The 17,040-nt window shown below is 49.5% G+C and overlaps 2 protein-coding genes across 6 annotated transcripts in view; one reads left to right on the top strand and one right to left on the bottom strand.

The window, feature by feature from the left end:
- Positions 1-11,119, top strand: part of FAM53B (family with sequence similarity 53 member B) — a 45,509-nt gene extending 34,390 nt beyond the window's left edge. For all 3 annotated transcript variants that reach the window (XM_059852182.1, XM_059852183.1, XM_059852181.1), the window contains one exon: positions 7,345-11,119. In XM_059852182.1, the coding sequence (XP_059708165.1) occupies positions 7,345-7,653 (309 nt within the window). In that variant the 3' untranslated portion in view covers positions 7,654-11,119. The remainder of the gene's footprint in view (positions 1-7,344) is intronic.
- A 2,291-nt stretch (positions 11,120-13,410) lies between these two features.
- LHPP (phospholysine phosphohistidine inorganic pyrophosphate phosphatase) overlaps positions 13,411-17,040 on the bottom strand; it is a 71,923-nt gene continuing 68,293 nt past the window's right edge. For all 3 annotated transcript variants that reach the window (XM_059852184.1, XM_059852185.1, XM_059852187.1), the window contains one exon: positions 13,411-14,118. In XM_059852184.1, coding sequence (XP_059708167.1) covers positions 14,107-14,118 — 12 coding nt within the window. In that variant the 3' untranslated portion in view covers positions 13,411-14,106. The remainder of the gene's footprint in view (positions 14,119-17,040) is intronic.

Raw genomic sequence — 17,040 nt, 5'->3', positions numbered from 1 at the left:
GAGAGATTCCAGGCCCCAGTGTTTTTTAAATAAACAGGAATGAGAGTCTGCAAAGGTCAGTTTGTGGCTTGGTGGGAAAAAGTCTTTGGGTGAGGATCAAAAGAAACAGGTTTGAAGGTGGGAGGGACACCTTCCCCTATACCAGGCTAATCCAAGCTCCAATGTCCAACCTGGCCTTGGACACTTCAGGGATCCAGGGACAGCCACAGCTGCTCTGAGCATCCAGGGCCTCCCCACCCTCCTAGGGAAGGATTCCTTCCCAAAATTCCATCTAGCCCTGCCCTATGAGAGTATGAAGGCATTCCCCCTTATCCTGTCTTACCCTGTGTGAAGTTCCTCTCCAGCTCCAGTGCAGCACCTTCAGGCACAGGAAGGGGCTCTAAGGTCTCTCCCAGTTCCATCCCATTCCATCCCCTGCTCCTGGCTGTACCTGCTGCTCCTGCCTCCACCCTCCATCCCCTGCTCCATCCCACCACGAGGCCCAGGGATGCAGGGCTGAGTGCTGCACTCACATGGGAGGACAGGGCTGGGAACACAAACAAAGCTTGGCAGTGTCTGTCCCAAAGATGGACAAAATCCAATTGTGTCCCGAGGATGCACATCTGATTCACCACGTGCTGATTAACCCTCCATCCCCAGGCTTGTGTGCTCTGTGACTCCAAAAACCAGCTTTTAGAAAGCACAGGGATTCACCCTGTGATGTGAAGCTTGTTTTTAATTTTTATAAGGTCCTTCATTTAGGCCCTGAAGTGAGAACCACAGTGGCATAACAGAAATGTTACTTTGTGCTGAAAATTATGAAGTATGGAAATGGAATAGGGCTGAGAAAAAAGAATAATTCCATGTTAGTGATGTTTCCTCCTACCCTGGGACAAGTCAAATCACTGAATTTCCCCAAAGATGAGCCACTCCAAATCCTGGGGGGACAGGTCAAGTTCAAGTTCTCCCTTTTCCACTGAAATCCATGGCACTGCAAAGCCATCAGTGGGAGAGCAGCCCTGCCTCTGTCCCCACTGGGTTCCTGGCAGTGCTGAGTGTGTTGGCAGGAGGGGCCTTGTTGGTTTTTGGGGGTTTTTTTTAATTTTTGTTAAGGTTGGGATTGAAGTGTTAGAGATGATATTTTGTGTTTAGGTTTAGATGTTTATTATTTTTATTTATATTATAAGTTGTGAGTTTCATAGTATTTTATTAATAAGTTATAAAATGGTTAGCTATTTTTTATATGAGGGTTTTTAAAGTTAAATTATTTAAATAAGAAATGACACTAATTATTTTTATTTTTGATTTAATAACTAATTTGAAGTTTGTAATGTGGATTTTTTTTGTTTGATTATAAAATATTATTTAAACTTATGAAGAAGGTGAAGAAGAAGGTAAAGAAGAAGGATTAGTTATTGTTTTAAAATCTTTATTTTAGTTTTATATATATTACTATATTTTAAAACTTTAAGTTTTCTATTTAGTGATATTATATACTTCTAATTAAACTATACACTTGTAATCTTAGTGTTATTAATTAACTTTGGAAGTTTTCTCTATGGCTTTTGGTCAAATGTAGTTTTCTTGGGGGTTAGAGTCTCTAAGTATAGAAAGTTTAAAATTCTCAGTATCTAGGACTGTAACAGGGTCTGCAGTGCTCCAGGGATGTGGATCCCAAGAGGATGCAGAAGAGGAGGCCAAGGTGAAAGGCTGGGAAGGGCAACCTGTAAATAAATAAATACACAGTGATCACTAATGACCTGTCTGAGCAAATGGATTTTTCCAGCTCATAGCAAAGGGTTCGGTGTCTGTTAGGGAAAATATTTGTTCTTGGCAGGAAATGAGGGTTTCCTCCAATTATTGTTATGAATAGGAAAGGGCTGGGAGGCTGTGCTGGGCCTGGGTCCCCACGTGTGGGATGCTGTGCTCAGGTGGGACAGTGGAGCCCCAGAGTGGTGTTCACTGCTCTCTGATTCCCTGCATTGCTGTATTGCTCTGTGATTGCTGGGATTTGTCTCTCCAGCCTCTCCCTGGGGCTCTGTACCACCAGAGGGATTCCCAGTGGTGGGTCACACATCAGCTTTTGCTTTTGCACTTATGGAATCTCCCTGGACATCCTCACTGTCACTGAGGCAGCTACATACTCCAGAGACAGAGCAGAACTGTGAGTAAATCCAAATTATCTCCACAGGCTCCAAGGGCAGCACCAGAACTAATGACTTAAAGCCTCCTTCTTGCCTTTTTAGTTTTGTTTGTTTAATACTGTGGTCAGAAGTGGCTTGGGAGGATAACAGACATTTCTGAGCCTGCTTGTTAAAGCTGGTTTTCACACCAAACAGAATAAGAGCAAAATTATCGGCTGAAACTTTGAATGCACCAATGGTGCCTGTTGCAAAAGGAGGATTGGGGCTGAGTAAGGGTTGTTCTTTAGTGAGTGAGAAGGGAAAGACTGGGAAGGCAGACCCTGAAGACCAGGACAGGGATGTGATACCCACTGGGGGCAGGGCAGGGAGCCATCCCCTGCTCTGGGATGCTGTTCTAGGCACGTTCTGTAGCACCTTGGCCTGGTGGAGGCTGTGGGGCTGCCTGTGAGCTACTCAATGCCTCCATAGATCAAATTTTAAAAGAAAATAGAGCAGCAGATGAGTTTGAGCTCCCTGACATGGCAAAACTAGGTCTAACCCAGCTCTGCTCTGCACCAGGCCCACAGGCTCCTTTTGCTTTTCACACTCCCATCACTGCCTCCCGTGTTTTCCTTCCTCTGCTATTCCAGCATTTCTTTCCCAACACTTCATCACTCAGAGGAGTGATGAACTCAGAGAACTTCATCACTTAGAAGAGTGAAACACTTCTGTGGGAGGACAGGGTCGGTGTAAGCCCCCTGACCTTCCTCCAGAGGCAACGTTGATTTTGGAAGCCACATGGGGCAGTGGTCAGCAGTGCTCCTTGGGGCAGGGTGGCTGTGTCTCCCTCTTTTTGGGATGGCCAAACTGCAGCAGGGGAGGTGCTGGTGAGACTGGGGCATCACTGAGAACATGCTTGTGCCAGAGCTGCAGCCTGGACCTGGTGGCAAAGCTGCTGAGATGCTCCTTTGTAATTGGGTATTGGAGCCTCAGGATTAAGCCATGCTTGCTGTAGCTCCCTCCCTGTGTCCCTTCCATCTTTACTCATCAGGAAATCAGCCTGGGGATGGTTTTCAATGGAGAAGATTGTGGGTGCCTCAAAGGCAGTGCAGAGCTTTGAACCCCAGTGGTGTGTGTATGTGTGTGTGTGTCTGTGTGTCTGTGCATGGCCCAAATTACAGCAGCTGCCATCATGAAGTTCTGCAGAGCTTAAAAACCGACTCAAACCCATTTTCCAGTCTCAAGCACCTCTCCCTCCTCCTCAGCAGCACGGATGAGCGCTTTCCCTGGCACAAATGCCAGGCAGGATTTACCGTGATGAAACAACCAGAGCATTTATATATAACGATAAAAAGATAACAGCCCAGGCTGGAGGTGTTTTACAGAAGATGTTTGCCTCAGAGAGTGATTTAAACCCAAGGCAGGCAGAGAATCCCCCAGTGGAGGTGACTTTGCTGGCTCAGGAGGGCTGGCAGAGGCTCATCAGTCCCGCATGGAGCTCTCTGCCCGCTTCCCCCTTCCCTTCTGGCACCGGGTTATTTTCAGCTTTCTGAAGCAACTGTAGCCCAGTGTGCTAACAGGAGGTGATGACAGCTTGGGAGGTAGGGCCGGGGCTGCTGACAGCTTGTAGTGTTACACCTTTCCCGGGAAAATTGTGGCAATCACCTGGCAGGGTGAGGGGGAAAATAAAAATAAAGGTGTTTGAGCAAAAGCCGTGATCCCCACAGGGATCACAGTCCTGCTGATGTTTGTTCTGGTAGAGCCACCACGTTTGCAGGGATGTGTTTTGGGGAAGAGCTCACAGCTGGGTGTTTCACCACGGGAAGAGTCAGGCAGAGGAATGTTGCTGAGGGATTTCTCCAGCTCGCTGTCAGGGCTCTGCGGCTGACAGCTCCATCCCTGATGGGGAGGGAAAACCTGAGGAGAAGGATGGATGTGAGGGGTGAGTTGCTTCCTGCAGCCTTCTCTGATTGTAGCCTTGGTCCCTGCACAGTGTGGAGCATCATGAGACCCTGTGGGAAAGAGAAGTAAGCCTTAGCTTGGTGACCAGCATGCAAGAAGAGCTTTGATCTGGAGCAACCCCACAGCTGATTCCAAGTGACCAAGAATTTCTTACTGATGTATTTTTAGATGATTTTTCAAGTACCTCCATTAGCAATGCCTCATTTTCTCTCTGAAGGCTTGCCCAGCGTGCTGGATTAAGGCAGCTTTGGAAGGGCTGGGGGAAGAAAAACCAGCACCTCAAATGGTCAAAAATGGGTCCTTGTGGTCAAACCACCAAAATGTGGTTTTGGTGTAAGGTGCGTTACAAGTGCTCGCTGGATGAAGTCAGGATGGCCAAAAACACCTCCCAAAATCCATCTGTGTTGGATTCCCACAGTTTCCCTGAGAACAACAGGATTTGAGGTGCCTGATACCCCTTTTTGTCTGGCACTGGAGGCCAAGGTTGTGGAGAGGCTCAGAGGGGCCCAGGGCTGCCTGGCCACGGGGAAAAGTGACGCATTGTGCCACCAAACCTGCTCTTTGCTGGCATCAATAGAGACTTGACTGCCTGGTTTCTCCAGCTCAGCACCTCAGCACGTGCTAAATTCACCCCATAAATAAAAAATGAGCAAAGAACCTCTGGAAGGGCTGCAGACAGACACTGCATTGATGGTGGAGGCTGATCCACCACTGCTGGAATCCACCCATGGAATGCTGGCTTGGTGATCACTGTTCTGGGGAGACGCTCCTGACCCCAGCCACTGGCAAGGTGAGCTGTGGCATTTTGTGGCAGGCATTGCCTGTGAAAACTTGCTTTCTGAGCTGTCAAACCTGCCTCAGAGGGAGCATCTCTGCCCAGCACCCCCTGCACGTGGCCTTCCTCCACCAGCAGCTGCCACAGCACTAGAATCATTGGAAGGGGTTTTCCATCCTCTTGCATTCCCTGGAATGACTCAAGGGTTGCAGCGTGTGTGGATTTGAGCAGGGAAAATGAGCCCATTGGCTTGGTTGCCCAAGTCCCGTAAAATGCAAAATTTCCCTAAAAGTCAAGTAACGTCATGGCCGTTCCCCAAGATGTGTCCGGGCTTGGAAATGCTTTTCTTTTGGATGGGAAGAATGTGCTGTGGACCTGTTGAGTTACTCTCCAGTCTTCATCCTCCTTCTGGGGAGCCTCTCCCATCCTCTCAGGATGATCTATCCCACCGGGCAGCCCAGCATGTCCACAGCTGGGTACCAAACCCTGGGAAGGGCTGATCCAGGAGATGAGCTTGATTAAGAAGGAAAAAAATAACATTCCCAAAAGTGCCAGAGTTTTGTTTGTAGAAGGATTTGCACTTCTGAGAGGGCTGTTGAGTTTCAGGAGACCTAGGCTGTTCAAGTGCCTAAATCACTGTTGGAAATATGCTTGCAAATTTTGTGAAGTGCTTAGAAAATATTTCTACCATGTCCTCGGGCCTTCCTCAGTGGTAATTATGAGTTGTCCATTAACCACAGTGTGTAGCTCTCTGCTTGAAGCTGTTGCATGCTCAGCACCCAGAAGACAGAGGCATGGCTGGGATTAAAAAAAAAATATGACCAGGATGATGTGAGGGCTGGGTGCAATTGCATAGTTAGAGAACAAATGTCCTTTTTTTCACACGGGCTTGGGGTTTGTGGGTTTTTGAAGGTTTCAAGACTGAAGGCCATGTGAAATGCAGCTTCCCCCAGCTTGGGCAATGGCCAACTCCTCCTGGGGCAGCAGGAACTTCTCTGTTTGGATAGAGCAGCCTCTGCAATGACTCTTTTTACTGTGTGCATGGGGTAGAGCAGCACCCAAAGCCTCTGAGCTATGGTCCATGGATCCAACTCAGTACAAGGCCCATTGCTTTGTTAAGAACTGATTGGGGTGTGATGCAGAGCCCCTGCATCTCCCTTAGGGGCTCTGTAAATGCATGATCTTCCTTTGTTTACAGCCTGGGGTAGGTTATTGTGGTGGAGTTTCTCCCAGCTCACCTGGATTTGAATGAAAAGACCCTCAAGCAAACATGCCAAATTCCTTGGGAATGCTAGTGGGGACGTTTTGGAGCAAGGTTTTGTCTCAGGCTGTGTGCTTGGTCCTGAATTGGGCCAGCCAGAGCAGACAGAGGCAGCATCCCTGTCACTCTTTGTCACCAATGCTCTGTTGGGTAATGAAGTTCTCATGGCTCTCTCAGCTTCTCCTGGTGCTCCAGAACCTTCCCTTGCTCCATTCCTTTCGTGGACACTCTCCAGCCTCTCTTTCTTGTCATGAGGGACCCAGAATTGATCAGTAACAGGTGAACATCTGGGATTCATTGAATTCCCATTCAGGCCTATCCCATGGGATGTGTCCAGGCCAAATGTCTGAGAAGTGAATGCTCCACCACTGGCTGGCTTGATGAGAGGCTCCACAAGCTGCTGAGATCCTCCTCAGTCTCCTCCAGCTCGGAGCACACACTCTACCACTGGCATGGCCTCGTTATTTCCATTGGCACTCAGTCATGAGGGTTTAGTTTGTTCTTTTAAAAACCAGCCTGGGCTAAAGGCATTCCCTGGCAGGTGAGCACGCTCGTGGCCAGGCTGCACCCCTGGGAGGTTCTGCATGCTCTGCTCCAGAGGGTTTGGAATGCCTGCATGCTCCTCATCATTCTCAGAGTTTGAAACTGTTTAGAAGGTGTGACAGTACATAAACTAAACCAAGTTTCTGGCCAAGGTAACCAGGCATGGAGACTCGGGGAACAGGTAACTGTGCTCGCCTGGTCTATAGTGTGGGGAACAGGAACAGCCATGAGCCATCACAGAGGAGGGTTTAGCAGGACACAAGCTCCAGCTACTGAAAGAAAGTGCTGAAGTTTCTCTTGGCTAATAAGGGGAGTTGTTGGAAATGTTCATTCATTTTTTGGTGAGCTCTGTTCTGCCTTACATGTGGAACTGGGCGATGCATGAGGTGGAGATGGTGATGGGCTGGGAGATGGTGATGGAGATGGGAGAACAGGCTGGGGGTGGTTTTGATGCTGTTGCCTTTTGTAGGGGCAGGGGGCCACAGGACCTGCCATGGATGGGGAGATGAGAGGTTGCAGCATCTCCCCATCTCCCAGGGCCCTGCTGAGTGTTCCTGCTGCTCTGCTTGTTTCCTGTTGGGCTGAGGCAGCTCAGGTTTGGGGTCGGGAACCCTCCTAGCTCATCTGGCGTAACTTCTACCCCAGCTTCAGCATTCTGCCCAGTCTCCACCTCAGCTGCCTCTCTCCCCTTGCCTCTGCAGAACCGCCAGACTTTCAACAGCCTCACCTGCCTCAGCAGCACGGCTGAGGACGGCTCCCAGCGGCTCCCGGGCCCTCAGGCGTGGGCGGCGGCCCCGGAGGTGATGCCGGGCAGGACTCCCGCCTGCACCCCGGTCCCGGAGCCGCCCCGGGCCCGGCCCCGTGAGCGCCGGGCCAGCAGGGACGACCTGTCCTGTGAGGAGGAGGAGGAGAGCGCCGCCAAGGAGGAGCACCGGGCGGCCTGGCGGAGCACCGAGAGCCTCTTCCAGCTGGACGGCGAGATAGACATCGAGCAGATAGAGAACAACTGAGGAGGGAGCCGCTCGTCTCGCCCTGGGCTCTGAGGGCTGCCGGCAGAGCCAGGGAGGGCTCCTGGCTGGCGGCGAGTTTGTGGGATCCTGTCACTGCTCCCCTCCTGCCAGCTGGAGGGGACCGAGCAGCTTTGCCAAAATTTCATCAGGTATTTAGAGGAATTCGTGTGCATGCGTGTGTAAATCTTGAAATTCTTTGTAACTACTGTAGCCAGAGATCAGCCAGGCCGAGGAAAAGTGCCTGTCCCACAGGGAAACCAGGCACGGGGATCGCCAAAAACTCAGAATCCACGAGTAAATGGCTTTTGCCAGGATAGGGGTGGAGCTGATGGAGCTGGCCGTGCTCCCACGGGTCTCACCTGTGCTGGTTCAGAAAAGGGTGCACAAGGAGAAACCACCACCCCTGGGACTGGAGAAAGGGGGGAAAAGCAGAATGTTGAGATTTGCAAACCGAGCACTGGCTGGTGGCACTGGAGTGGCCACAGTTCCTTTCCTTTGGCCGCATTTTGTGTGGCCCCAGCACCCCCTCGTTCCCCATGTCCCTGGCAGTGCCGTGAGGAGGAAATCACAAGTGAAGTGTTTTGCTTAAATTTAATAATGGCAAGAGCTAGATTATCACTCCTTTATTTTTAGTTTTCCTTTTCCTGATGAGGAATTAAACAGATCCCCGGCCCATGTGGGGCGGCATCCGCAGCAGCGCTTGCTGGGCGCTGAACGGGGATGCTCAAATGCCTTCCTTCCCTGTTTTTTTCCTTCCCAGCCCCCCTCTCTCAACTTTTTTGGGAAAAAAACCCTACTCAGGCTCTGTGCCACCCTCATTTGGGTTCCCAACACCCTGCTTTGAGCAGGGCTGGGCTGTTTACCCATTTACCAGCAGCTGTGCCCACTTTGCTACGCAGGCAGGGCATGGCTGCCACCCTCTATTTTTTGGCTTTACTGTGAAGGGCTGCCTGCCCGAGGCACGTCGTGGAAGGGTTACTTGACAAAGTCAGCTGGCAAAAGGCTGAAAATCCAGGTAGCAGCACTGAAAGCTTTTCCTCTTCCTGTGCCTTTTTAAAGCACAGATAAAGTGGTGACCATTATGTTTGTACGATATTAATTCTCTTTGCTAAAAGTAAGCTGTCCACTTGCTAACAGGTTTAGAGGGACACATATTTCTTTTTTCTCCCTCTGGTGGTTTTTTTTTTATTATTTGTTTGTTTGTTGAAAGCTCTAGGAAAGCTGTACAAATGGCTTCCAGCATCTTCTGCATTCCTTCTGCTGGTTCCTTCAAGCTCAAGGGTCCCTTCCTGAGCTTTGCAAACCTGAGAAAGGAAAAAAAAAATCATTGATATCAAGAGCAGCTGAAGACAGGACATTTTTAATGGGGTTCAGCAGCCCCACTGGCAATGCCTTGAAGGTCCATAACTCAGAAAGGCTGAGAGCTGCTGGTACAGGTTTCATTCATCATTTCTGGTTATGTTAGTGCACTTTTTTCCACAGTGGTTTGGGATGTGTGTGGCATCTCTCACCACAGTGGAACCCATTGGTTGTTACCCCTGTCCTGGCACTGCTGAGGTTTTGCTGGTGGCTGTGGCCATGTCCACTCCCTCCAGGCAAGCAGGACAAGCCCCAGATATTTGGGGAGGGGATGACAGGGATGTATTTTCATTTTGGGGAACCCTCCAGCTCTTTTAAAGTGTCACTTTATGCATCACTTAGGAAAAAATATATCCTGGGTTAATTTTTATTCTTCCTTTTGTGGAGGGTCCAGCCACGCCAGTGTTTTCCCAGGCTGCTGCCCCTCTGTCTGTGCCCCTACAGTGGCACCCTCACAGCAAAGTTCTTGGCTTTGAGTCTTCCTGATGCTCCATCCATCCCTCCCCACCACTGACAGGTCCTGGTCTCGGGGCACACAGCTCCTGCTGGCCACAGGCACCTCCTCAGCTGAGCAACAAAGGGCAAACCCACCCAAACCCGCGTCCGGCCGCCGGCTGGGCTCTCACCTGGGCATCCCCAGGGCTGGAATTCATAAGGGCTTCTGTTTTCTTTCCAAGGGCTGCTCCTGGTGCCATGCTAACCCCCTAGAGTGGGAAGGTGGCCAAGGGACCACGGCCCAGCTGTCCTGGACCTGGTGGCCGACGGGCCACGGCTCAGCTGTCCTGGACGTAGCCGTAGCATTCAGTTTACATTCAGCACAACCCGTTTGCCTTACTAAAAATGCTTCTCCAATGAGTCATGGCCTTATACTGGGCACGTTGGCGTAGGCACAGACTACAGTTAGCGACAGTTTTGAGGCCACAGTGGTGTTCTGTTGGGTATTTCTTGTTGGGTTTGTATGATTTAATGTACTCATTGTCAGTTTAAGAAAGCCTTACTTTTAAAATTTTTTTTCTCTTTCTCTCTCTCTCTCTGTAGAGGTAAAACATTTGTGGATTTATATATATATATAAATATATATATAAATAAAGTAATTAAAAATATTAAATATAATATAGTATGTGCCTCAGATTCAGGGGACATCCTGTTGATTGTAAAGTCAGAAGTGGTGTTGCTCCCCTGGTGTCAGGAGATCTGTCCCCTAGGCAGTGGGAGAGCATCCCCGGGGGTCTTGCTCTTGGTTTGTAAAGGACTTCACCTATTACACAGATGTTTTGGGAGCCCCCAGATCCCCCAGCAAACCCCTGCTGGCTGCCAGAATGTGATACTAAAGTAATATGCAGACAAGGGATGTTATTCCTTGCTAGGTAGCTAAAATAGGTTCATTATTGTGAAGGGACTCAGTGGCTTGTCCAAAGTGTGACCCAGTCTGGGCAGCAGCTGTTTTGGGATGACACCAAAGCTGTGGCAGCAGCAATAAAGGTTCTTCATCCTGAAAAAAAATAGGATTTTAACACAGAAAGTCTTAGCAGGCACACAGGAGTTTGCTGTGTGTTTTGCAGATGTAGCTCTTTGAGCCTGTCCTATGAAAGAATACATGAAAAAAAAGAGAAACCAACAAAAAGAAGCGTTTGTAAAATAGATTGTAATTTTTCCACGTGCTAGCATAGCCTGTTTGGCCAATAAAATTGTGTTTCAAGTGCATTGTTTAAAGCTCCTGGCTGCCCAGGCAAACAGACTGACGTAGGATGTTCTAGGATTGTAGCAGTGCTTTGCGGCGTGTGTGGGTTCCGTGTTCGAGAAAGAAAAATAAGAGGATGGCCAAATAAAAAAATACACAAAACAAAACAAAACAAACCAGAAAGATGGGAAGAAGAATAAAAACAAAGCCTTCTGAAGCTATGACCTGTAGTAGCCAAGTCTCGCTGGCAATTGCACAAGCGCCGCGGGCCGAGCGTGTCCCGGGAGGGGCTGCCCCAGGTGTCCCCCCTGGACGGGCCAGGAGGCTGCTCCTGCCCCCTCCATGACTTGATTGCACTAGAGCAGCTCAATCTCAGGAAATTGCTTGTTACTTTTACTGTGTAAATAAAGCTTCCTGGTTCAATAACCTGTGTCTCGCCTCTCTGTGCTGTCCCCGCGGCCGGGCGTGGCTGTGGGGTCCGGGGGGGTTGGGGACATCACTGACCCTCAGGGTTGTGGCACTGGTTGGAGTCTGATGGGGTTGGAGTTTGATGGAGACCTCTCCTCTCCTCTCCTGGCTGCAGCTCTTTGACATCTCTATAGGTGCTGGGAAGGGATGTCCCAAAAAATGGGTGGGGGTCAGGAAAGCCTTCAACCAGGAGCCTCCCTTGTGTGTCTGTGGAGGAAGGGTATCCCAGCCATGGGGTGCACAAGAAATTGGACATTTTGTGATATTCACATGCAGGCAGACACACTGCACCCTCCCCATGGCAGGGGGACATCTCCCATGCCTCCCCCACCCCAGCCTGTCATTGAGCTGTAACACAGCCAAAGATATAAACAACAAAATGCAAACTGAAGTGCCAAGAAGCACCTCCTTCTTTGTGTTTGAGGACAAACATAATATCCTGCCTCTTAAAATCTAAACCCAAATCTAAACTCAGGGCCCACAGCAGGCCAAGGGCACATGGGGGTGTTAAAGAAGTTCTTGGGGAAACAGAGCAGTATCTCCCTGCAGCCTTTGCAACCCAAAAAGGAAAACGGCTGCACTTCCTCCAGCAGGCAGTATAAAAAGTTTCATGACAGATGGCAGGATGTTTATCTGCCTAAACTTAATCAGATTGAAGTGATAGGCTTAGTATAATAGAACAAAAAAGGGAAGAATTAGGGGTTAAAAAAGAAATTCTCAGTGATCCATCACAGCCTGAACGTTTGACCAGCATCCTTCCATGTGTGAGGATGCTGACAGTACCATACACTTTGGCTGAACCACTACCCAGAGGACAGGAGATGCAAAAACAGACCCAAAAAATTGCACTAAGGTCATTTTCCCAGATGTAGTTTATTTTATTAGAACTTAATTCCCAGCCCCCTTTCCCCTGCTGTCCCCAAGGGGTGCTATGCAGCTCCAGGGCCAGCTGGTAGCTCTGAAAACAAGTGTTCCAACACTCCAGAAACAGGCAGCATCATTTTGGTGTCCTTCAGTGAGTGGGGTCATCTTCAGCTGTTGGGACTGCTGGAAACAGAGCTGGAATTATCCTTTACCTCCTGCTTGCAGATGCAGAGAGCAGTGGCTGAATGTAGTGGCCAGCACATGCTGCCTGAGAGTATAGATATATATTAAATATATGTAACACAAACATAATTACATCATTTCCATGGTCCCCTGGAGATCTGGAGTAGGTTAAAGCCCAAATAGTCTTGCCCAAAGCCCGAGAGAGTACAGAACTGCTGATATGTTTATTAAAAGGGGACTTTTGCCTCTAAAAGGTGACCCTTGCAAACACTACCACGTGTCAGTGAGGGTGGGCAGAGGACTTGATGGAACAACCCCTAATCTTTTAATTTTTGATGCATTTTGAGCCCCTTCCATGTTCTTGCCAGGTGCAGCATGGCCAGGTGTTACCACACATGCTGCAACAGCTGCACTGCAAACCTGACAGGGGGAGAAACCAAAATCCCCAGGGAAGGGCTGCTGTGCCTGGAGGCAGGGAGCAGCTCCCTTTAGAAATCCTTACTCTGATTAGGGAAAAAAGGCAAATCTCACGCCTGTCCTGGCTCTGGGTGTGCTGAGCACTCCTGGCAGCAGGAGGGGGCTGAGCTGGAGCTGAGTTGGTGCAGCAGATTCTCAGCAGGCATGTGGGGCATGATCAGGCCCAGGGGATGCTCAGTGAGTACAGAATCCTGGAATCCCACAATGGTTTGGGCTGGAAGGGACCTTAAAGCTCATCCTACTCCATCCCTGCCATGGGCAGAGACACCTTCCACTATCCCTGGCTGCTCCCAGTCCTTTCCAACCTGGCCTTGGGCACTTCCCAGAATGAAGCAGCCACAACTTCTCTGGGCAAACTGTGCCAGGGTCTCCCACCCTCACAGGGAGCAATTTCTTCCCCAAATCCAATCTAAACCTGCCCTTTTGAAGCTATTCCCCCTTGCTCTATCACTATATGCCCTTGTGAAAAGTCCATTTTCAGCTGGAGCTGTGTCTGACTCAGCCCCAACAGCTCAGGGACTGCACATCCAGGATTTTAATGGGGAGAGGCAGGACAGCCACACCCTTTCCCACACAGGCTGCTCACAAAACCCCCCTGCAGAGGGAAGGCAAAGACCATCAGTCCCATGGCCTTTTCCAGCTTTTCCAGGTAGGGAAGAACATTTCAGTTCCTGTAAACACCCCTGCCAGTGCTGATCCAACTGAACACAACAAGACAGGCCAGATCCAAAGGACAGGGTTTATTCCTGACAGGATGGTGCAGTTATTCCCTAACGTGTTACTGATTCCTGTGTCCTCTCCTGGGGCTGCTCCTGATGGGCTGCTCCTGGCAGAACCACAGCTCCTGCCTTGCCAAGGCATGTGGGGCTGTCCCCCTCCCCAGGGCTTTTGTGCCACCTGAGGCACACACAGGAGCTTGGTGGCCTCCATCAGCCCCCAAGGACATCCTCCATCCCACACAGGCACCCCAAAAGGCACAGGACATGGGGGTTAAATGGGTAAATCCCTTCAGGAGGGCTCCCTGTTTCCCACCTCCCCAGAGTGAGCAAAGATGAAAAGGGGGAACAGCCCCCCAGCATCACCCAGAGGAGGCTGAGGCCCCTCACAGGCACCAAGGGCAGGGCATTCAAGACTTGCCAGAGGACAGCAGGTTTGGTGTTCCCTTGGATGGGAGGTCAGTAGATCATTTTAGTACCATGATGTGAAATATTTCGGAAGGCAGGTGCCCACCACCCTGCACAAGGCTGGGCTGGGTTCATTCAGGTGAGATGGAGGTGGGAGAGGATGAAATGCTTCCATGGAAGGGCTGCATGTGAGGGCTCATTCCTGCTCCTGCTGGGATTTACAGCTCCTGGAGGATGATGTCCACAGCCTCAGCCAGGTTGTTCACGTAGGCATCAGGCTTCACCTCGGGGTGGTTTTCATCGGACGGCCTGGAAGGAGACAGAGGGGCATAGCTGAGCAAGGGCAGGATCCCAAACAGCCCCCATGTCCCTGGTCATCCTGCTGCCCACAGAGTCCAGGCAGTGCCAATGGAGCACCTGAGGTTCACAGAATTCACAGAATGACCAGGTTGGAAGAGACCTTCAAGACCATCGAGTTCAACCCAGCCCCAACACCCCAACTGAACCCTGGCACCCAGTGCCACATCCAGGCTTTGTTAAACACACCCAGGGATGGGGACTCCACCACCTCCCCAGGCAGCCATCCCAGAACTTTATCCCCCTTTCTGTGAAAAACTTTTCCCTGCTATCCAACCTGTATTTCCCTTGGTGCAGCTGGAGGCTGTGTGCTCTGGTTGTGTCAGTGCTGCTGGAGAAAGAGCCCAGCCCCAGCTGAGCACAGGCACCTTTCAGGAGCTGTGAGAGGGATGGGGGCACCCCTGAGTCTCCTTTTCCCCAGCTCCCTCAGGGGTTCCTCTCAGGGTTTGTGTTCCCAGCCCCTCTCCAGACTCGCTGTCCCCTCTGGATGTGCTCAGTGTCCCAAGGTCCTTCCCAAGCTGAGGGGCCAGAGCTGGGCACAGCACTCCAGGTGTGCCCTCCCCAGTGCCCAGGGCAGGGCACAGTGACCTCCCTGCTCCTGCTGCCACTCCATTCCTGACTCACATTCCTCCCTCTTCTGTTTGTTTTTCCCCTTTCTCTCTCCCACACCCAGGTCTTTCCCACATGCCCAGGTGGATCCTATGTCCCTTTGTGCAAATGAGCTCAGTAAAACTTCGCAAAACCTCAAATGGAAGAGAATTTCCAATTAGTTAATTAACTAATCCAAGTGAATGCACTGCATTTTACATGGCACTTCTTCATCCAGGCAATAGCAGCACCAGGCAGGGATCACTGTAAGGACACCTCCCTGCAAGCCTGGGACCCTACAAAATTACAAATAATTATTCTCCCACAGTTCTTATCTAGAAATAAGTAGTGAAAAGAACTATTCCCTTTCAACCTAGAGACACAGAAAGTCTTCACACCACTTCAGTGAAAAGGAAGGTTCTGCCAGGAATTTTGCAGGACCACCATCTCTTGCAAACCCACCAGTGCTGGTTTGAAACACCACCAGAGGAAGGTTCAGTCTCACCCTCCACCAAGTCACCACCCCAAAGCAGAGGGACTTGAAGCCATTTTTTGCCAGTACTTAATTAGCAGCACTGGCCTAACGAGGCACAGCTGCACAATCCCATTTTGCTGATTTAGCAGCACTGCTGCCGGGGAGGGGGGCAGATGTGGGAGGCAGAAATTTTCCAAACCTCATGGTCCTGTTATGGCTCTTGGGCTGAGAAACCCAACAGCTGCTGAAGGGAAAACATATGTATTTTATACACTTAATGACCTTCCTTTGGGAGAGAGATGGGAGCCCAAATGTCCACCTCCCACCTCTCCTGCTCCCTGGGAAGGGCAAACCTTTATTTAGCACAGCCTCTCCGTGGGGAAGATGCATTTCCCACCGGATGCAGGGGAGGCAGAGAGATGATTATTATTATTATTAATGATGTGCAGGATTTGCTGAGCACTTGTCTGTACAAGCACCAAATCATTTCTTCTGTCCCAGCACTGAAGCTCCCCAGGGCTGTTTCCTTCCTGCTCTTTTCTCAGCCCTGCTCCTCACATCCAAGCCCATGAGCTCCTCACAAAGGCATGGCTTCTTTTGGAAGCCCACACTGTGTGCTTGAGGCTCTGCTTGCTGCAAAGTTGGGCTATGAACTAGAAAAAATAAAATATTTTTGTATTTTCAGCTGATATTCAGCTTTCCTTGTGTCACCTGCAAAGCCATGCCCAGCACCAGGCTCCATGAAACAGATTCTGCATCTTATTTAAAGGGTGGATGGGTCTTTCTTTAAATATCCCAATTCCATCTTGTTACAGGGCTAGGGAGCAATGAGAATAATCATTATGATGTTTTTTAGGTTTTTCTCAACTGAAAAAGAGTTTGCTGATGGAGAAAAACCTTCACACATAAAGCAAGTAAAAATCCAGTGTGTATCCACCCCTTCAGTGGTAATTATTGCTCACTCCTGATTTAACCAAGTGGCTTTGATGAACACAAAAATAACTCTGGGCAAACAGTAAAATATCAATTTCTTGTCACTAATCCTTAATTTGAGTGGAGAACTAAATAAAGCAATGAACAAAACTTCTCTTTGCATTTTAGACCCTGAAAAATGTTCCTTTCCTAGATTACACATTGGGAGAAAATTCTAAGAACTGCTCGAAACGAACGCTTCCACAAGAAATTTTTAATTACACAGCACTCTTTGATCTATTAAAAGGATTTTGTGATTAATATCTGTGCTGACTACACAGAAATCCATCTGTAACTCAGCTGCTAAATGCCAGTCATCAAGGAAAAGTCCTGTCACACTTGATGTGTCCTGTGAAAAGGGGGTGTGTATATGTATATATAAATATATAAATATGGACATGAAATAAGGTATTTTTACCCATTTGCCCAAATACCATGGGATCACATCACACTCCTGGCTCCACTGAAGTTAATATTAAAACACAATAAATAAAGTTGTCTGAACTCTGCAGGAAAGCAGAGAGCTGGAATAAACACACTTCCCTGCTCTCCTGCCTTTTCTTAGGGCTGTGCGTGGGGCTTTTGTCCCTGTCAGTGCCACCACAATCCCTGTTTCATGTGGCCCCTTCCTTTGTCTCACAGGCATTTTGTGGCTCACAAAACCAGCCAAGGGATGAGTTTGCTCCCCCCTCTGGCTCAGAGCTGCTCTCGAAGCATCCGAAGAAAGGGAACTGCAAGCAACAACCCCCAAACTCTAATGCCAAGAAACTAAGCTCCAAATGCAGCAAAACAACTCAGGAGCCCGAGTCTGGGTGCCAGAAGTGATGCAAAAGGGAGAG

This window comes from Haemorhous mexicanus, chromosome 7 (genome assembly GCF_027477595.1).
Source record: "Haemorhous mexicanus isolate bHaeMex1 chromosome 7, bHaeMex1.pri, whole genome shotgun sequence".
NCBI lineage: Eukaryota > Metazoa > Chordata > Aves > Passeriformes > Fringillidae > Haemorhous > Haemorhous mexicanus.
This window is presented reverse-complemented; position numbering and strand designations above follow the sequence as displayed.